Source organism: Bufo gargarizans, chromosome 4, assembly GCF_014858855.1.
Source record: "Bufo gargarizans isolate SCDJY-AF-19 chromosome 4, ASM1485885v1, whole genome shotgun sequence".
In the NCBI taxonomy this organism is placed as follows: domain Eukaryota; kingdom Metazoa; phylum Chordata; class Amphibia; order Anura; family Bufonidae; genus Bufo; species Bufo gargarizans.
This window is the reverse complement of record NC_058083.1, coordinates 124,817,684-124,839,561: the sequence shown is the minus strand read 5'-3', so window position 1 is coordinate 124,839,561 and position 21,878 is coordinate 124,817,684. Positions and strand designations below refer to the sequence as shown.

General features: G+C 47.7%; 1 protein-coding gene across 1 annotated transcript in view; it reads right to left on the bottom strand.

Annotated features, from left to right (window-relative positions):
• HLTF (helicase like transcription factor) overlaps positions 1-21,878 on the bottom strand; it is a 109,676-nt gene that overhangs the window by 36,753 nt on the left and 51,045 nt on the right. Inside the window, exons 11-15 of the mRNA XM_044289801.1 lie at positions 21,786-21,856; positions 11,112-11,210; positions 9,172-9,266; positions 8,866-9,009; positions 7,017-7,149 (exon numbers count right to left, since the gene is read on the bottom strand). Coding sequence (XP_044145736.1) covers positions 7,017-7,149; positions 8,866-9,009; positions 9,172-9,266; positions 11,112-11,210; positions 21,786-21,856 — 542 coding nt within the window. The remainder of the gene's footprint in view (positions 1-7,016; positions 7,150-8,865; positions 9,010-9,171; positions 9,267-11,111; positions 11,211-21,785; positions 21,857-21,878) is intronic.

Genomic DNA, 21,878 nt, shown 5'->3' with positions numbered 1-21,878 from the left:
TCTGTGTCCCCCAATGCCTACTACGAGAAAAGGATTTTACGGTGAGTACAAAAAATCCAATTTTCTCGTGCATGGCATTGGGGGACACAGCACCATGGGACGTCCCAAAGCAGTCCCTGAGGGTGGGAAAAGAAGAGATGTGCCACCGGTTGGGCATACAGGTGCAGGAGAATGTGACCATGTGACCCAACAGGAAAAAACACGGAATGGGCAAGAGGTCCCATAACAAGGAAGAAACCTCAGAAGAAGCAGGGAAGACTGCCAGCACCCCAGGACAAATGTCTGGAAGAAAATCCCAAATGCAAGAAGGTGGCAAAAGGGAACACCAAGCGCAGCCAAGGGCTGGAGAAAAAATTAGGACAGCACCGCGTGTTGGAACTACCCAACGCCCTACATTGTCTCAGACCCAAAAAACCTGTGGCCATCCCCTGAAAGGCCAGGGGAGAAAAGAAACAGGGAAGCACTGGAAACCAAACGAGTGAGGGAAGCCATAGCAAGGCTCACATGTGAAGGGAGAAGGACTCCCCTCACCGCAAGGCCAGGTGAAGAAGCCAAGCGCCCCATGTAAAGGCGAAAACCCAAGGCTGCTAGAGGAAACCGCCAACCCTTGGAGAAGGAGGGGGTTGTAGGTAAAAGCCAGGAAAAAAGAACGATCGCTCCTGCGTCCCCAAAAACAGGAAACGAGGCACAAGCCTCTGAAAACAAGATAGCACTGTAAAGCGCAAGACCAGAGGAAACTCTGGGCATGTGAAGTATCATGGAAAAAAGGAACCAGAGACAGGCCCAGGCAACCTCGGCAGGAACACACTGGACTGAGAGACATGGGAGTAGAAGAAGAGCACTCCAAACAGCCTAAGGAGGAAAGGGTCTACAACAGGAGGAGGTCCCTCCCGAAGGAGACCATACGGTGGAATTGCAAACCGTAGCACCAAACCACTCAATACCAGGTACTTGACGTGGGAGGATGGAAAAAAAGACAAATCCCAAGAGGACCTCAAATGAACAGGGACAGGGACTCCAGAAAGGAGTACCCAGATGGGCTCACAAGGAACCAGGAGCTGAACCACCGGAAGACAACGCAAGCCAGAATATCCAGGAAAGGCGAAAAGAAACCACCATAGGGGAAGGGACATTGGCCATGGACAACTAGCCGCACCAAGAACATTGACCAGCAAACCGTAAACATTGTCCCAGAGAGGGCAAATACAGCAGCTCGGGAGGTACCACAAAACGACAGACATCGATATGCATAAGGAATGCAGAAGTCGCCATGAAAAAAACGGGGTAGCCTACATAGAAATGTAGAAACCAGCTGCGACCGGCATACAGAAAACTTGCAGGGGGGAGAAAGTACCTGACAGGTACAGACGACGGCAAGGTCCAAGGGGAACGCCCCTCCGCCATGTGTACAACCAAGCAGAAAATACAAGGGAAAACCGAAAACACCTGGACCCAGAAGGAACTACGGGGCCCTGACTGATACCAGAGCAATCAGCTGAAAATTCAGACAGGTGTGTGGCGCTCAGTGGTCCTGTCCTTGACCCGTCAGAGAGGACGTCCAGCGACGATAAAAGCCGTGGACCCAGAAGGATACCGTGACCGAAAACCGCTGCCGATGCTCACCAGCTACATGTCCAAACAAGGTAGAAGATCCAGTGGAGATCCTTGTACTACACCAGGAATGGCCCGCTCAGCAATAGGAAACAACGTGAGTACTCCCCTATAACATGGGGTAACGCGGAGCACAGCATACCGTAGTACCTTAAAGAGAAAGCAAGAGCAACTCTAGCACAAAGGCCAACAACCACCTGGCCATGGAGTAGGGAGCGAGGTTGAATGAGGACCACCCGCCGGACCAGACAGATCAGTCATATACTGGAGCTACCAGAAGCAGCACTAGACCGATAAGGTGGGGGTTGGGCTGGCCCACCCCTGCCAGATATGGTAACCATGCACATGCTGAACGAAGGTGACCTGGTGCAGACAGTGCCTTGAGCGGCACAAGGAGACCAATGAGTACGACAGTAACGGAGTGGCAGACGTATGGAAGAACCAAACGGATGGAACCAACATCTGCAGCACAGATTAGAACCCGTGGGCAGAAAACACCTAGTAAGACAGAAACTGTCTGGGCCACAGATCGCACCATAGGGCCCAGCACTTGGGGTACTACAAACACACGCCTAAAATAAAGGTAAAGTGGCTGCATGTTGCCGACTAAGGAGAGTGGAAACATAGCCACAGCATCTGGGGATGCGACAGCATTCGGAAGGTACAGGTACACAACCTGTAAAGTAGAAATATGGCTGTGATAGAGGAACTACATTTAAGATCGAAGCAATGTGGCCGCATGGTGCACCCTAGACCCAGAGAGGTGCAACAGCAACCGCGTTAACAATGGAACCCATAGGGCCGCACGGTACCACAAAGAACAAGACAGGTGCACACTACAATCAGGTAGGTGCAATGGCAACAGAAACAGGGCCGCAGAGTACACCATAGAAGCCAGACAGGTGTAACGGCTGCAGCATCAAAGACGGTTCAGGAACTCTACCTATGAAGGGAGTAAGATGGCTGTTTGGTGCACACTATGATGAGGTAGGTGCAATGGCCACGGCAACTGGAGGAGGCCTAAATATCTCGTCCTGTAAGGGAGAGAAAAAGCCACATGGTACACCATAAAGCCGGACAGGAGGAACGGCTACCACATCCGGAGATGGTGCAGGTACTCTACCTGTTAAGGGATCAAGGTGGCAGGGAACAGACAGGTGTAACTGAACCGGACAGGGGCAACTCTACGGCAATAGAAAGTGGCCTCTATATCTCGCCCGTAGGGAGAAATGTTGCCGCCTGGAACACAATAGAGCCCGCCAGGGGTATCGGCTACAGCACCGGAGATGGCGTAGGTACTCTACCTATGACGGGAGCAAAGTGGCTGGGAACAGACAGGTGCAATTGCAACGGCAATCGAAGCGGCCTGTACATCTCGCCCGGAAGGGAGAAATAGTGCTGTATGGAACACTAGAGCCAGCATCTGGAGTAATGGTGTAGGTACACTACCTATGAAAAGGGGCAAGGCAGCTGTACAATTGCTCTTAACTCCCCAACCTACAGGAGGCGATTGCCGAGCTAACCGCTTGCCCAGAACAGGAACCCCCTGTAATGAGGTAGAGTGGCGAACACCAACACCAGGATGGGGACCCTGTGGAAAAACTCTCAAATGTGTAGAGGATAGCCCCTGGTATAGGGAAACCATGAAGGCTTGTCAGGGACAGCCTATGGCAGTGGAGCAGGAACCCCCCTGTTAAGGAGAAGGCGTACGTATCAGAGACATCGCGTAGGTGACTCAGTATGCTAAACACGGGGACGGCTGCCTTTACCTGTGCGGTTGAATACCTGTGCGGTCAGGGGAGCACCATCTGAAAATCCACTAGAGGGGATACCAACCCTGGGTAGGAGGGGTTCCACCGTCCACGTTCGTCTTGACCTCCCAGAGGGCTTCTGTATGGAGGAAGACCGCCTGATGCTCTGTTCCGAGGGAATCGGCGCAGAGGTGTCCCCAGAGGCAACGGATGGGGTGACGGGAAGGATTCGTCACCAGCCTGAGGCCTGTCCTGGAGGGGATCCGAGGATGCCGAGGCGGGGTGGGACCCCGTTGAGACCCCCCGAGGGAGTACCGTGAGCTACCCCTAGCCGAACCCGGGTGCAGGTATCTCTAACTGAGCGTGCCCCATCTGCAGGGAGGACCCTGGGAGGGCAGAGGTGGCCGCAATTTGGGTTGGTAGCGGCCAGCGACACCGCCAGGGATAGTCGGCCAAGGTTCCCATGGCATTGACACGGAGGGAGCCCATTCATGGGGAACCTACACAAAGGGATTGTTCAGGGAAAGGATCTGGGAAGAGGTACTGCACCCAGCAGGGACAGGCTGACCGCACGGCAGCCATTGTTAGACCCAGAGAGGTGCAGACAGCAGAAGCATGTGAAAACACGTGGCGACCGAGGAGAGGCTGGGAGAGGAGATGTTAAGGGAGGAGGAGATGGAGAGGAGATGTTAAGGGAGAGGAGATGCTCAAAAAGCAGCCAGCAGAGGCTGTCTATCCTGACCCGGACGCCCTGTTCCCCCAAAGAGGCGCTGCAGCAGCTTGTTCCCCAAAAAGAGGTGGTCAGTAGGGCTGCAGGGGACATGAAGCAATTGAGGGGAGGGAAGGGGTTAACCACCCCCTTCAACAGAAAAAACACGTTAGCCCAGGAAGGTGTGAAGAGATAGCCCCTCTCAAGGGCCGGGCGGGGCTCAGAAAAGCCCGGGAAGCAAGGAGGAGGGGCCGGTAAGATTGCGGCCTAGCAGGCCCAAAAGCCGGGGCCTTGATTTATTAAGGCGGCCGGGAATGGAGCGAGGGGTGCGGGGCGAACCGCGGCCGACAGAGGGCCCACCGAACCATAAAAATAGGTGGGGGTGGGGGGGTGGGGGGGGGGACAGGTGGATCAGGGCAAACGGAGAACCTGGGAGCCGGGAACGGGCCACAGAAGATGAGGCCTAGTCCCGGCAGAAGCCGGGGACTAAAGTAGCGGGGAAGCCAGGGAGAAGACTGTGTGGCCAGGGAGGAGAGAAAAGACCAACCGAGGGGGAAGAGAAGGGAGGGGAAACAAGAATATAACCCCCCCACCCTAGAAAAAAAGGGGGGGTTGGCTAGGAGGAAGATGGAGGCTCCCCAGGACCCCCAGCTAAGGTGGATCCCATCCCCCTGGCCACAGGAGGGAACCTAACCCTGGGGCAGGGACACAGGAGTATACTCACCATCAGATATACTCACCATCCGATGTCTTCGGGCGCAGCAGGGTCACCCCTTCGGCAGACTCAACACGGGAACCGTGGGAATGCCGGCAAGCCACTGCGGATGCAGTCCGTGGGGACTGGGTGACCTGCGATGGTACCGAAGTACGAGCCCGCAGGGGGGGGGCAACTAAAGTGGAACACGATGGAGCCCCAGCGTGAGGCAGGTATAACGGTGGAGAACACCGAGACCTGCGGAAGAGAGAAAAAAGAAAAGAATAAATATAAAAAACAGCAGAACCTGCAAAAAAAAGCAGGACAGGTCTGCCTCCTACGGACACTAGACTAAAACTGAATAGCCTCGTGCCTGTGGAGAGGGTATAGCCCACCTGGGAGGAGCCAACACTTTTTGTGTCTAGTGCCTCCCAGTGGTAGTTGGACGCATACCCATGGTGCTGTGTCCCCCAATGCCATGCACGAGAAATCTAATTTTCTCGCTCGTATCATTGGGGTACACAGGACCGTGGAACGTTCCAAAGCAGTCCACGAGGAGGGAAGAAACCACACGCCCATGGAAGTCAGTTGCGAGAGCCTAACATACCGCCGCGGCATCTGCCAACGCAAAGGTATGCACCTGGTAGAACTTGGTAAACGTGTGCAAGCCTGGTGGAAACAGTCCCAAGAAGGGCCCACCGCCCTGGTCGAGTGAGCCGTGAAACGGAGGGGCAAGCCTTGCCCTGGGAGCGATACGCCTCGGCAATGGCCAAGCGAATCCATCTGGCAATTGTTCTTTTGGAGGCTGCCACACCCTTGCGAGGACCCTCAGGAATAACTAACAGCGAGTCAGTACGCCGAAACGACTTCGAAGCGGATAAGTAAATCCGCAGGGCACAAACCACGTCCAGCTGGTGGAGGGCCCGCTCCCTAGGATGTGAAGGTGAGGGACAAAATGAGGGGAGAACGATGTCCTCGTTGACATGGAAGGCAAAGACTACCTTTGGAAAAAAGGAAGCCACGAGGTGAAGCACCGCCTTTTCTTGGTGCAGAATAAGAAAGGGCTCCCCTACAGGAGAGCGCCGATAATTCCGACACGCGTCTGATGGAGGTGACTGCCACCAGAAAGGCCACTTTCCAGGAAAGAAGGCGGCGAGAAACCGTATCAAGAGGCTTGAAGGGAGCCGATTGGAGGGAACCAAGCACAAGATCCAAATCCCAAGAGGGTAAAAGGGGGAGATAAGGAGGGACAGTGTGAGCCACCCTTTGGAGAAAGGCCTTAACTGGGGCCTTTTGCGCCAGAGCTCACGGGAAAAAGATTGATAGCGCTCACACCTGCCCCTTTAGAGAATTAAGACAGAGAGCCAAATCCAGCCCCATTTGCAAAAAGGAGAGGATTGTGGGAAGGGAAAAACGGAGTGGAGGGAGGCGACGGTCTGCAGCAAAGGAAAGCTTAAGATTTTCAAGTCCTATGATATATCTTGGACGACGTTGGCTTCCTGGCCGTAATCATGGTGCGGATGACTTCGTCGGAGAAACCCTGCCGCTTCAGAATGGCGGTCTCAATAGCCACGCCGTCAAGCTGGTGGAAGACGGGTCTCAGAGAGAAGGTCGTCCCTGAGCGGAAGAGAACACGGAGCGTCTCCTAGAAGAATGAGATCGATGTACTAGGTTCGGAGCGGCCAATCCAGGGGGATGAGAATTGTCTTGAGAGGAAGACGTACAGGAGTGAAAAGCTGTCCCATAGGGCCACCAGTGCGTCTACTGCGCATGCCCGGGGATCTCTTGTTCACGAGATGAAGGTGGGAAGCTTGTGGTTCATCCTGGATGCCATCAAATCCACATCTGGACGGCCCCAACGGAGACAGATGGAGTTGAAAACCTCTGGGTGCAGAGACCACTCACCCGGGTCCACGGTCTCCAGCTGAGAAAGTCTGCCGTCCAATTCTCCACTCCTGGAATGTAGACTGGCGATAGAGCTGGTACATGTTGTGCCGCCCTCTTTAGAATCTTGGCCGACTCCGCCATCACAGCCCGACTGTGGGTTCCCCCTGATGATTAATGTACGCCACCGCTGTGCCATTGTCCGACTGGATCCGGACTGGCAGTCCCCCCAGGAGGGGAGTCCATTGAAACAGGGACAAATGGATGGTCCGAAGTTCCAGGATGTTGACTGGCAGTCTGGATTCCAAAGGAGACCATTTGTCTTTTTTTTTATTGTTCTATTTTTAATTGTTCTATGTGTTCTTACCTGTTAGAACCCATCTTCTAACTGCATCCAGACTGTGAACGGCTTTTGTCTGCTGCGCATTTGGGTTTCGGATTGTGTGTCCTTCATCCAACACCACTCTCAACCATTTTATCTTATGAAGTGGGCTGTTATTCTGAAAGAAAAAATAAATAAATAAATATGAACACTTTAGTCTTTAAAGGAGTTCTGCAGTTTGTTTTAACTGATGATCTATCCTCTGGATATCCTGCTGGATCCCGGATGTCGGACCCCCGCCGGTCAGATGATCTATCCAGAGGATAGATCATCAGTTAAAAAAACTGCAGAACCCCTTTAATCCATCCAAGCCCCTACCAGGCTGGTATAGTTCATTGTGGTTTACTCCCAGGTCAGACATAAGGGAGGCAACATCAGCTTCTCTCCCTGGCTGTAGCGCTGTCCAATCGCAGCGCAGAGCGTCACCTCCAGGGAGGAAACAAAAAAACTCACCTTCTACCTGGCTGTGACGCTCTGCGCTGCAATTGGACAGCGCTACAGCCAGGGAAAAGGAACGCCCAGGGAGAGAAGCTGATGTCGCCTCCCTGGGGTTCCAATGCTAGTGATTAGAATACAGCGCAGGACAAGGTAACGGGGGCCAGAGTGGCGCAACGGAGCGGCGCCCAGAAATAACAGCACAGTAAGTGCAGGGACTTCCCCCATGTATGCCCTAAATGTCCTGCTACTTACTTAATCAAGTCCAGACCCATAAAAGGTCCTCTTTAAATATGCAAACTGACACCAAAACCAAATTATTAAAATGAGTTCCCTATTGTGTGTCGGATTTTTTGATATATACTATGTATCATTTCACATGAATGTGGGATAAGGGTGATATTATATCTCTCTCTATATATATCACATAACAGGTAGCATTTAGTGTTAGGTTCCCGTATTTCAGAGATCGCCTTGACGTGTGGCAGACTGGCCCAAATAATTTTGCACAAAATGTATTTGCCAAGAATCTCAAATTTACAAAATAAGCGTAGCATTCGCACCAAAATATTTTCTATAATTATGGCATTATTGTACTTTATTTGTTTTGCAGTGTGCTATTGCATTGTGTTTTTTATTGTGACACAGTGAGAGGTTTGGTCTGAGAAAACAGGTATTTTCCTCCCAGCATGTGCTGCTGGGCTGATTTACAGCCAGCTGAGGTCAAATTCCGGACCAGATTTTAAGTGCCTCCGGGTTTTGGCAGCACCTGGCTGTCCTTAAATAGGCAGCTGGGCTCAGAAGCGAGGTCTCTGTGTTGGGATCTGGGAGCCTTGTGTCTGGATGAAGGCTTGCTACCTGATTGGACTCTGAGGCAGAATTGCTGCATGGTGTGAATTAACACCAACACCACAAGGTGACTTTTTTTTTTTTATTATGACTGCTTGTTTTGTTGTCACTGAACCGTTTTGATCCAATATTGCAGCATATTTATCCCCCAAAAGGTCACTGAAAGACCTTTGGATGACACAGACTTTTTTTTTTTTTGTATTTTGCACTATTTCCACTAACTGCGGCATCCACAGGAGCCCCAGTTACAGGGGAACCATCCTCCTGTGGGGGATTGATCAGGGTCTACTTCCTCTGTTTGCTGCATCTGAGGAGAACGCAGAAGCGCTGATAAACTTCTGTCTTCTCGGATTCCCCGCTATCACTGACAGCGAGGAACCAACTTGCTCTTGCTAGCGTACAGGAGCAGGAGATGTAATCCAGCGCAACGCTCCGGGAACAAATACAGCTGAACCCACGGGGGTCGAAAAGAGTGGCTGTAAAAACTTGTATGAAAGACATGGATGACAATGTACACATTTTATTAGTTACCTGTATAAGCTGTACCTACCCCATAATCATGGGTCACAGTACTATAGGAGGTCAACACAACATTCTGCTGAGAAAGGGTATTAGGATCTTTGCTCCGCTCAGGTCCATAATATACATAGATCTTTAAATCCACTTCAGCTTGGACGTGCTGCTCAAACTGGTCCTAAAAGCAAGATTTATTCAGTCAGTCAGTCATTAGCTTGTGTGATATCTGACAGGTTACTAAAGAACGCTTTATTAAAAATAATTATGTGATTATGCCCAGCGTGTGCAGATTTCATACATCTGTAGTTCAAAACCAGCCAAACAATTAGAATATACATACAATCCAGTTACTCATCACCGATAGGGGACAAATGATCAGTGTTGGTCTAGGAAGTTTACGATCACATTTGGAATGACTCTGCACTGTCGTTTTATCTGAGGGGAAAAATAAAAATTATACTGCAGACACCATGTTAAATACATAGAAAATGTAGAAATTCTATAGAATATATCTCCAAGATGACACATTTTATCTGCAGGAGCAATGTAAAATACTAATGTTTGTAACATATTTTAACAAGAAAAGTTTGTTACATAATGTCCTGAGAAGTGCCCCTTGGGGGTTGTGTTGCTATTAGCAACACCACCATGAAGTCTACATTGTAGCTGATCAGGCAGAGGCATTATTCTTTACTCAATGCTACTGCCCGCGAGCCGTGGTACTGTTCGTACTACTGCATAAACCGCAGGAATACCAGTTTACATTTGTGTCTTAATTATTGTTAGTATCACAGCATCTTCAAAGTTGTAGACATGTTGTGTAAATCTCATGGTGCTCCAACTCCCAAAAATCATGATTCCAATTTGCAACGCAACAAAATAGGGAAAACGCCAAGGGGGTGGGGCTAAATATGTCTGCAAGGCAATATAAATCTACGGGTGTACGGAAATCTCTCTGCATCTCTGATTTTACAGAGGGGCACACAGATTTTTTTTTCTGTTTGATTGCTTGAGAAAATAATTGTGGCATGCATTTCATTCAGTTTTCTCTGACACAATAGAGAACGGATCCGTCCCCCATTGACTTTCAACAGAGCTCATGACTGATCCGTCTTGGCTATGTGAAAGCTAATACAAACAGATCCATTCATAACTAATGCAGATGGTTGCATTATCAGTAACGGAAGCGTTTTTTTGCAGAATCCAGCCGAATCCACCAAAAACGCTAGTGTGAAAGTGGCCTCACAAAACAAGCCATCTTTGTAGTGATTATACATATGTACATGCACCAGTAGATGATTTATATACATAAACCTGTTTCAAATTAAATTACTTCACAGACCTACAACCCACTTATTTTATTTATACAGGGTGGCCCACAAAAAAGTATCCCGCCGCCAATATCTCAATCAAACTGCCTAATAGTAAATCTGTCTTAGTTGTCCACAGCAACCAATCAGAGCCCTGTAGGAAATGAAAGCTGAGCTCTGATTGGTTGCTATGGACAACTAAAACAGATTGACTATTAGGCAGTTTGATTTGGAGATATTGGAGGTGGAGATATTTTTCATGGGCAGCCCTGTATAATGCCAACAAATTCTGCAGTCACATTGGTACTGCTCATTACAGCTCACAATCGAAATTCTAACCCTATTTTTGAAACGTGGGAGGAAAGGTGACACCAAGAGGAAAACCGTGCAAACAAGGGTAGAACATACAAACGTTATGCAGATGCTGCCCTTGGTCATATTCAACAGAGAACCCCGGTGCTGCAAGGCAACAAGCCTCACCAGTCAGCCCCTTTACACCAAGAAAGGCACACAATTTTTAATTCTTGAAAAGGGTTATCCACTAAAATTATATTGATGACCTATGATTAGGATAGGTCATCAATATCAAATCAAAAGGGTCTAAAGGTCTAAACTCTATTTTTCAACTTCTGTAGACATTTCAATAATGCTTCTTTCCATTAAATAGATTGTTCTTTACAACTTATTCCCTAACCACAGAATGTGTCTGATCGGAGGCGCTCCGACCACTGGGGCCCCACACTTATCACTAGAATGGGGGCCCATGTTCCCCAATTAGAATGAAGCAGCAGATATGCATGCTTTGTGTGTATGCTATATTTCATAATTCACATACAGTTTCAGCTAATATCTTTTTCAAGCCCAAAAATATATATTACACAAAGCCACTAAAATGTAATCTATTTTAGAATCATTAATCATATCATGGAGACTGATCTTCACATGACGTGCTGCCTCTTACAATACAAACCTATGCTTTTCCCCTTAGATTTTTTCTTCCCTCCGGAGGATGCACCAGACAGAGCCATAGCAAACTGATCATCATCAACAAGACTGCAAGCCGGAGAAGCTAAATAACAAAAACATAAATGTTACCTCCTACAAATGGCTCTACAGCAAACTAAATAATGCAGTTAAAGGGGTTTTCTAAGATTTTTTGTTTTTAAAGAGGTTGTCCGAGATATAAATATATGCCCGTGTGCCCATCTTTTTATCTAAAATATCTTGTTTCTGTGGGGCTGATGCGGGTCACGTGACCAGTGATGTCATCCACCAGGCTCCCTGTGGTGACGTTTTGTGTACAGGCTTTATCCCTGCATTAGGGAGTGGCCCAGCTCTGTACAAGAAACGTCAGAGCCTGTGTGCCCGTCCCTCTCTCTGATCTGGCTGCCGGCCGGCTCCTGCGAGGGATTGAGCATGCGCAATCCTTACCAGTGCTGGCAGCCCTGTGAAAACAGCAGCGCCTTCACCCACTGGCGATCGAACCCCACGACCACAAACAAGTAAATCCACGCCCAGTGACGTAGCCATCAGGGAAAGCAGCTGCTTCGGGCCGAGCTCAGAAGGGGACCGGGAGCAGTCACTGTACTTCGTCACCCCAGGCCCCTGTCAGAGCAGCTGACTTCTCCTGCACCAGGTCCACAGTCCTGCACTTGCACCTCTGACCTGACATCAATGACATTGCTCCGCCTCTCCCCTCCTCAGTTCTGATGATGGACAGTGACCAGCATCAGGATGGTTCAATGTGGGTGTGGCTATACTAGCCCCTCCCCCTTTGCTACCCACAATTCCCACCGCCTGAACCTTCCATACCCAGCATGCTGAACATCAGTTGGATTGCCACAACTGTGCCAGTGATGTGAGTGGCAGGGGAACTGTGGTTATATTCAGCTTTCCCAGACTGTCCTCATGTCTCTGCACATGTGACCTGCAGTACAGTAGGAAAGCTAGGTGACATTACAATATAAGATGTCATCCAGCTTCCCTGCTATCCTGCATGGCACAAGTGCAGAGGCATTAGAGTATGGGGGAGAGGCACAGCAGGAAAGCTGTGTGTATTGTATATGAGTGCGTACGAGTGGCCATTTAATTGGAGAGTGCACGGGGAGAGTGCGCCCATGCATGGGGAGAGTGCGCCCATGCATGGGGAGAGTGCGCCCATGCATGGGGAGAGTGCATGTATGACTGCATCCATGGCTGCAGTATGAAAGGTACAGGGGCTCAAATACTTGTGGATATGTAGAGGTAAATCAGACGGGTCTATTACAACTGCAGCGCAGATTTTAAAGGGGTTGAGTTGAATATAAACTCTGTCAGCAACTGTAAACGTTAAAAATAAAGTTGTGCTAAAAATGACAGGGAAATAAATAAAAAGTCACATAATAGCCATTTGCGAGGGGTTTGCACAGGAGGAGGGGGTTTGTGAAGAAGTGTGTGTGTGTGTGTGTTACAAAACATTTGCTGTGGGGCACTGTCAGTAAAGCCGAATGCACACGGCCATAAGCGGTCCGTGGTAACCCGGCCTGGATTCCTGCTGAGAGCAAGAGCGCACGGCGTCATTGGTTGCTATGACGCCATGCGCTTCATGCCGCTGCTGCACTACAGTAATACACTCGTATAGATCATACCAGTGTATTACTGTAGTGCAGCGGCGGCATGAAGCGCACGGTGTCATAGCAACCAATGACGCTGTGTGCTCCTGCTCTCAGCAGGAATCCAGGCCGGGTTACCACGGACCGCTCACGGCCGCGCACATTCGGTTTAATTCAAATACATATTATCCCCTTAAGGACACATGACGTACCGGTACGGCATGTTTCCCGAGTCCTTAAGGACACATGACGTACCGGTACGTCATGGCTTTAAATAGCGATGCCGGCGCCGCGGGGGTTAATCGGAACGGGATGCCGGCTGAAATCATTCAGCCGGCATCCTGTAACAATGCAGGGGGGGGTCATTTGACCCCCCCGCATCGACGATCGCAGAAAACCGCAGGTCAATTCAGACCTGCGGTTTTCTGCGTTTCCGGTCCATTCGGGTGTCCTGTGACCCGATGAACCGGAAAAAGACTGCGATCGGTGGCGTAATTTTACACCACCAATCGCAGTCCGAGGATTTGCAGAGGCGGAGCTGGCCCTGGTGCTGAACGCCGCTGTCCAGGGTGCTGATTGGTGCAGGGGAGAGGCGCGAGATTCAAACTTCCTGCGCTCCTCTCTCCCCTCCTCTTCCTGTCCAGCACCCTGACCGTGCAGCATCGTCCAGCACCAGCTCCTGTGTCCCCCTAATCGCCATCCATCACCCTCCTGCACCCATCGCCACCCAGGTAGGTTAGGGTCAGTGAGGGAGAGGCACCTTTAGGCAGGGATAGAAGGGAAAAGTTAGGGGAAAAAAAAAAAAAAAAAAGCACATTTATTCCAAACTTTTTTTTTTCAGCTACCAGACCCCAGACCCCCCTGCCACTTGCCCCCCCCCCCCCCGCACCCCACCCACCACCAACCCCCCCCTCACCACCAGCCCCCCCCTCACCACCAGCCCCCCCCCCCCCCACCAGACCCGAGGAGGCATATGCCCAGATTGCCTCCGACTCTGAGAGCCCCAGTGAGGATGAGGATGACCCCACGTTCCTTTTGTCATCCGCATCCTCCTCATCATCATCGGATGACGATGAGCCACCAAGGCAGCGGAGACGCCGCCAGGCGGAGCCAGGGGCCGCACATGCTAGGGATCCTGTGGCCCACCCTAGTACGAGCCGCCCTGGGGTTCGTACTGGTTTCCCGGCCCACCAAATAAGTTCACCGGAGCCCCCTGCCGATGAACTTAGCTGGTGTCCCCCAGTGGACTTTGAGCCTGAGATTCCGGATTTCGCTGGCAATCCTGGAATCCAGATTCCCACAGTGGGGTTTACTGAAATAGACTTTTTTAGTTTTTTTTTCAGTAACCCACTGGTGAATCTGATGGTGGAGCAGACGAATCTGTACGCCCAACAGTTCGTCGCTCAAAACCCGGGCTCATTTTTGGCTAGACCCGGTGGCTGGACGCCGGTCAGTGCAGCCGAGATGAGGACATTTTGGGGCCTCGTGCTGCATATGGGTCTAGTGCAAAAACCCAGTGTCAGGCTGTACTGGAGTGGGGACGTCCTATACCAGACCCCACTGTACAGTACGGCCATGACACGCTCCCGGTTTGAGGCCATCCGGAAATGTCTGCATTATTCCGATAATGCAGCATGTCCCCCCCGAAGTGATCCTGCCTATGACCGGCTGTACAAGATACGGCCGGTCATCGATCACTTTGGGGCCACATTTCAGCAGGCCTACGTACCTGGAAGGGAGGTCGCGGTTGATGAGTCTCTCGTTGCGTTCAAGGGGAGACTCAGTTTCCGCCAATACATTCCCACAAAGCGGGCGAGGTATGGCGTGAAGCTATACAAAATTTGTGAGAGTACCTCAGGGTACACTTACAAATTTCGTGTGTACGAGGGGCGAGATTCCCGGATTCAACCACCAGAATGTCCCCCCACTCTGGGTGTTACCGGGAAACTCGTGTGGGACCTTATGTACCCACTGCTGGATAAGGGTTACCACTTGTACGTGGACAACTTTTATACCAGCATTCCCTTGTTCAGGTCCCTTGCCGCCAGATCCACGTTCGCTTGTGGGACCGTGCGGAAAAATCAACGCGGCCTCCCTGCCCACCCCCTCCAGGTACCTATCCCCAGTGGAAACCTGGTACTTACCAGTGGAAACCTGTTGCTGGTCAGGTATAAGGACAAGAGGGATGTCCTTATGCTGTCCACAATCCACGGTAACAGCACCACCCCAGTCTCTGTGCGAGGTACCACGGCAACGGTCCTCAAGCCCGATTGTATCGTCGACTACAATCGGTATATGGGAGGAGTTGATCTCTCTGATCAAGTCCTCAAGCCATATAATGCCATGCGCAAAACCCGGGCATGGTACAAAAAAGTTGCGGTCTACATGGTGCAGGTTGCCATGTACAACTCTTTTGTACTATCCCGAAGCGCTGGCAGCACAGGGACATTCCTCCAATTCTATGAGGCAGTCCTCAAAGACCTGATCTTTTCGGACCGGGAAAGAGCAGGCCGGAGTACCTCGGGAACTGGAGGCGCCCGGATCGTCCCTGGCCAACACTTTCCAGGTGTGGTCCCCCATACTGGAAAGAAGGGACGAACCCAAAAAAGATGCAGAGTGTGTCACAAGAGGGGGATACGGAAGGACACCACTACTCAGTGTGACACTTGCCCCGATCATCCGGGCCTCTGCGTTATCGATTGCTTCAGGGAGTATCACACTTCCATGGAGTACTAAATTTTTATAATCTCCAACAGTCCCCTAGAGAACATAAAACACTATGTCTCTCAGACTTTGGAGACACAGAAACAATTTTTTTTCCCCAAAAAAATATTAGTTTTAGTGCAGGCATCCTCAAACTGCGGCCCTCCAGATGTTGTAAAACTATAACTCCCAGCATGCCCAGACAACCTACAGCCATCAGCAGGGCATGGTGGGAATTGTAGTTTTACAACATCTGGAGGGCCGCAGTTTTAGGATGCCTGCTTAGTGTCTCCAAAGTCTGAGAGCCATACATATTGGGCATCGTCGCGTGCGTAAAAGTCGTCGCTATAAAAATAACATTTGACCAAACCCCTCGGATGAACGGTGTTAAAAATATAAAATAAAAACGGTGCCAAAACACCCATTTTTGGGCAAAATTTCCATTTGAATCCTTTTTTTTCCAGTAATAAAGCAAGGGTTAACAGCCAAAAAAACCTCAATATTTATGGCCCTGATTCTGTAGTTTGCAGAAACACCCCATATGTGGTCGTAAATGGCTATATAGCCGCACGGCAGGGCATAGAACGAAGGGAACTCCATATGGTTTCTGGAAGGCAGATTTTGATGGACAGTTTTTTTTTTTTGACACCATGTCCCATTAGAAGCCCCCCCTGATGTAGCCTAGACTAGAAACTCCAAAAAAGTGACCCCATCTAAGAAACTACACCCCTCAAGGTATTCAAAACTTACTTTATAAACTTTGTTAACCCTTTAGGTGTTCCACAAAACTAAATAGCAAATGTAGAAAAATTTTAGAATTTTATTTTTTTGTTACCTTGCCTCAAAAAAGTGTAATATAGAGCAACCAAAAATCATATTTACCCCTAAAATAGTACCAAAACAACAACCACCTTATCCCATAGTTTCCTAGATGGGGTCACTTTTATGGAGTTTCTACTCTAGGGGTGCATCAGGGGGCTTGAAAGGGTACATGGTGTAAATAAACCAGTCCAGCAAAATCTGCCTTCCAAAAACCGTATGGCGTTCCCCTTCTTCTATGTCCTGCCGTTTAGCCAAATAGTAGTTTACGACCACATTTGGGGTGTTTCTGCAAACTACAGAATCAGGGCAACCCATTTTGAGTTTTGTTTGGCTGTTAACCCATTTTTTTCAGTAATAAAGTAAGGGTTAAAATGGAAAATTTTCCAAAAAATAGAAATTTCTAAATTGTTTCTCCATCTGCCATTAACTCTTGTGGAACACCTAAAGGGTTAACAAAGTTTGTAAACCCAGTTTTGAATACCTTGAGGGGTGTACTTTCTTAGATGGAGTCACTTTTTTGAAATTTCTATTCTAGGGGTACAACAGGGGGCTTCAAATGGGACATGGTATAAACAAAACCAGTCCTGCCAAATCTGCCTTCCAAAACCCATATGGTGTTCCCCTCCTTCTACGTGCCTCCCGTTCGGCCAAACAGTAGTTTACGACCACATATGGGGTGTTTTTGCAAACTACAGAATCAGGGCAACCCATTTTGAGTTTTGTTTGGCAGTTAACCCTTGTTTTACTCCTGGAAAAAATTGATTATATTGGAAAATTTTCCAAAAAATAGAATTTCTAAATTGTTTCTCCATCTGCCAATAACTCTTGTGGAACACCTAAAGGGTTAACAAAGTTTGTAAACCCAGTTTTGAATACCTTGAGGGGTGTACTTTCTTAGATGGAGTCACTTTTTTGAAATTTCTATTCTAGGGGTGCAACAGGGGGCTTCAAATGGGACATGGTATAAACAAAACCAGTCCTGCAAAATCTGCCTTCCAAAACCCATATGGCGTTCCCCTCCTTCTATGTCCTCCCGTTCGGCCAAACAGTAGTTTACGACCACATATGGGGTGTTTCTGCAAACTACAGAATCAGGGCAACCCATTTTGAGTTTTGTTTGGCAGTTAACCCTTGTTTTTTTCCAGGAAAAAATTGATTATATTGGAAAATTTTCCAAAAAATATAAATTCTAAAAATGTATGTCCATTTGCCATGAAGTGTTGTGGAAGACCTAAAGGGTTAACAAAGTTTGTAAAAACAGTTTTGAATACCTTGAGGGGTGTAGTTTCTAGAATGGGGTCATTTTTGGGTGGTTTCTATTATGTAAGCCTCACAAAGTGACTTCAAACCTGAACTGGTCCATAAAAAGTGGGATTTTGAAGATTTCTGAAAATTTCAAAATTTGCTTCTAAACTTCTAAGCCTTGTAACATCCCCAAAAAATAAAATATCATTCCCAAAATGCTACAAACATGAAGTAGACATATGGGGAATGTAAAGTCATCACAATTTTTGGGGGTATTACTATGTATTACAGAAGTAGAGAAACTGAAACTTTGAAATTTGCAAATTTTTCAACATTTTTGGTAAATATGGTATTTTTTTATGCAAAAAAATTAACTTTTTTGACCCAATTTTAGCAGTGTCATGAAGTACAATATGCGACGAAAAAACAATCTCAGAACGGCCTGGGTAAGTCAAAGCGTTTTAAAGTTATCAGCACTTAAAGTGACAGTGGTCAGATTTGCAAAAAATGGCCTGGTCCTTAAGGTGAAATAGGGCTGTGTCCTTAAGGGGTTAAATCTGCCTACACTTGCTGCGTTGGAGGCTGCGTTTGGAGCCTCTCTTGCAGATTCTGTCTAAAGACTGGACAAAAAAGCCTTGTATGCAGCACTTTTTTGGTCTGGTAAAAAGACGGGCTCGTGAATGGAAACTGAACGGACTGGACTCATAATAAGCGGGTCTGTTCAGCTTCTTCCCTGTCAGGCCAGGTTCACATCATATTTTTGGTATATATTTAAAGGGGTTCTGCAGTTTGTTTAAACTGATGATCTATCCTCTGGATAGATCAGCAGCATCTGACCGGCAGGGGTCTGACACCCAGGACCCCCGCCGATCAGCTGTTTAAGGTAGAGGCGCTCCAGGAGCGCCGCTGCCTTCTCAAACAACTGATCGGCGGGACCCCCGAGTGTCGGACCCCTGCCGGTGAGATGCTCCCGAGTTATCCAGAGGATAGATCCTCAGTTTAAACAAACTGCAGAACCCCTGTAATGTACACACAAAAAACGTATATACATTAACAGACGCTGCGGATTTTGTCACTGTAGTCCCATTGACTATAGGTCATCAGTAAAAAAAAAAAAAAAAACTCCCAGAAAACCCCTTTAATAAGTAAATTAGGTCTTTGGTGCATGGAGAGGTGGACTTAAGCCCCTCGCAGCAGCAGAGCTGATCCTGCCGACATGTGCTCTGTAAACCCGGGTTGTGGAGTCAGTAAAAATGGACTGATTCCCACTCTGGCTTCAATGTGAAAATAATAGGTTATATTATAAATACAGGAATCAAAAGGGAAAATGGTAGGGCACACCAATATTCGGTACCACACGGATGGTTAATATACCAATATTTTATTTTGTTAGTGATATACACTGTTAAATAAGCATACATAAAAATTACACTCTTAAAATAATAGGATAATAAAACTGTTAAATACAATAAAACACAATATGCATACAAATCTACAATTTTATATATATAAATATTTTCAATAGATTTGCTAGTATTGGCCCCGAGATTAGTTGAATGGTAAATGATGTCCTTCCAAATGGGTTATTTAACCCAATCAGTACCCCAGTAGATGGAGTGGGGAGTGAATCTGCTGTTTAAATATAGTCTTTTTGAATAGTCACTTGTATTATTACAGCTGTTGCGACTCAATAGTCGCTGCGCATATTTAAGCGCTACACTGTTGCTGCCTGTTAGTAGAGAAGAGCCGAAGCTATTGTACTCACAGTTTGTAGTGTAGTGATATCGGCTTTTACTGCGTCACAGGTGGCGTCCCACGTGTGGTAAGCAATTGTTATACAGGTTGCAGCATGTAAAGGTGATGCGGCTTCGGGATCCTCAGTGTTCTTATATGGCCGTACTGTGTTGGAGGTCAGTCAATGATGTATTCCTTCTGCATTTGAGCAGATATTTTGCAGGAGTGGACTTTGCCACAAGGCCGACTCTCCAAACACACAGGTTTCCGGCTTATCTTTGCTTTTTCAAGATAGAAAAAAATCACCGATCCCTTGCTTCTTTATTTTCTTTTCCTTTAGCGCTTTCAGTCCTCCGGTATTGTACTTTGTTCCATGGGATAGTTACCAAACGCGTTTCGGAGTTAACGACGACTCCTTCTTCAGTGACCCTACCATTTTCCCTTTTGATTCTACCATTATTTTTAGAGGATTGGGTGAATCCTCTCGGTAGGTGCACCCATTTCCACTCTTGACTATACAGGTGAGCCCTCTCTGAATACTTATATTTTTACTATATTATAAATACATAGCTTGTTGCATATTTGCTTTTACAGGAATATAGGAAAGTTTGGAAATTTTAATCATATACCATGTTCTATCAATCTAAAGCACCAATTTATCCAAAAGCCGTAACTAGGATGTGGCAATAGAAAAGGAGTTCCCACCTTTACTTTCTTCTCTCCCTTAGGGCTCATGCACACAAACGTATTTTGTTTCCGCTTCCATTACCTTCCTTTTGCGGAACCATTCACATTAATGGGGCTGTAGAAAATACAGAAGTTACTCCGTGTGCATTCCGTTTGTCCGCATGGCTGTTCCGCCAAAAAATAGCACATACTACGGAACGCACACAGAACACATCCGTATGTCATCCGTATTTTGCGGATCCATACTGTAGAAATGCTACGTCCAGCCCATATTGTTCATGTGTTTGGTGATTAATAAGTTACCGTTTCTGTATACGAACCACAAAAAAACGGATTAAATATGGAAACCATCCGGATATGTTTTGTGCGATAACGGAACGTAAGAGGACTTAAATCAGAGAAAAAAACCTCAGATACGGAACAACGGATCAGTGAAAAACGGACAGCAAAACAACGGTCATGTGCATGAGCCCTTAGACTAATACGTCTCTTCATATTGTTGCTCCAAGTTCCTTTTACTACAGTACATTTGATACCATTAATTATTACACATCAGCCATTTTTCTGATGGGGCCAAAGTCTGAGCCGAAGCTTGAGGGTGGAAAAATGAGTCAGAGGTTGGGCTTGCCGACACCACAACACTACTAAAGTGGATGCGTCCTCATACTATCCAGCACTGTGTCAGGACAGGAACAATCGCCTATTACAGGGATCAGCAACCTTCAGCACTCCAGCTGCTATCAAACTACGACTCCCAGCATGCACACTTTCTTGGCTGCTCTTGTAACTCCCATAGAATTGAAAGGAAGATTTTGGGAGTTGTAGTTTCAGAACAGCTGGAGTGCCAGAGGTTGCTGATCCCTGGCCTATTAGCTAAAATGTCACCAAAAAAACTCAATTATTATGTATTGTTTGTTAAATGTGTCTTATTCTTAAACCTAACACTTTTGTCTAGAAAAGCTCCTCCAGTTTTCCTACTCCACCCTCCTACTGGAGAGAGTGCAACTTTTGTTTTTGCGCCTTTAAAAAAAGTCTTAAGCCTCATTCACATGTCAGTGTTTTGGTCAGTAACTTCCGTCATTGATTGTGAGCCAAAACCAGGATTCGGCATAAGTTATAAGGGAAAGATCTGCACCTGTTATATGTTTAGAGCCGCTCACAATCACTGATGTGTGAATGAGGCAGCAGTGATATATCTGAGTGAGGCTCATTAACATAACTAACCACACCCACATTTCAAAAGTGAGTGCTGTAAGAATGCAAAAAGTGACAAAATCTTTGTACAAGTCCAAAAAGTCGCAAGAGCCCCACTTTGTGACTTTTTGAAGCAGGAATTCTGGAGTGAAAGCATGATAAATTCCCCCCATAGTATTTGAGGTGACGCTCCCCAAGTCTTCCTCGCAGCGATTGATGGGCAGATGTGTATTCAGATTACAAGGCAGCCAACCATCAAATCACTGCTGAGAAGGGGAGGGGGAGCGTCTCCTCATAAACTACGTGTGCAATGTATTTGTTGCTTACATTAGCCCAAAACACATTGAGGGATATCTATCAAGGCTGGTGTTCCCATTCACAAGTCTTGATCCCTGTGTGCTGGAGTGAGAGATGCGACCTATTTTATTAAGTGGCAGATAAATTATGGCACATTTAGCATCTGCTACTGTATAATGTGCGACTTTTTTACTCCAGTGTTGTGGCATAAAAACATTAGTAAATGACCCATATTCTTTTTAGTGCCATTTTGGCTACTAAGAGATAGGACCTGTCCGCATACTATGCTGCCCTCACATACGGCATCACAGTCTGATGACACATCAACTTTAACACAGTCATGACGTTGGCTATATCTATGTCATACTCACATTTCGTTTTTCTTGGAAGCCATTCTTCCTCAGAATCATTGAAATCATACTTAACTTTTCTGGCTTTCTGTCTTCAGGGAAAAAAAAAAAAGA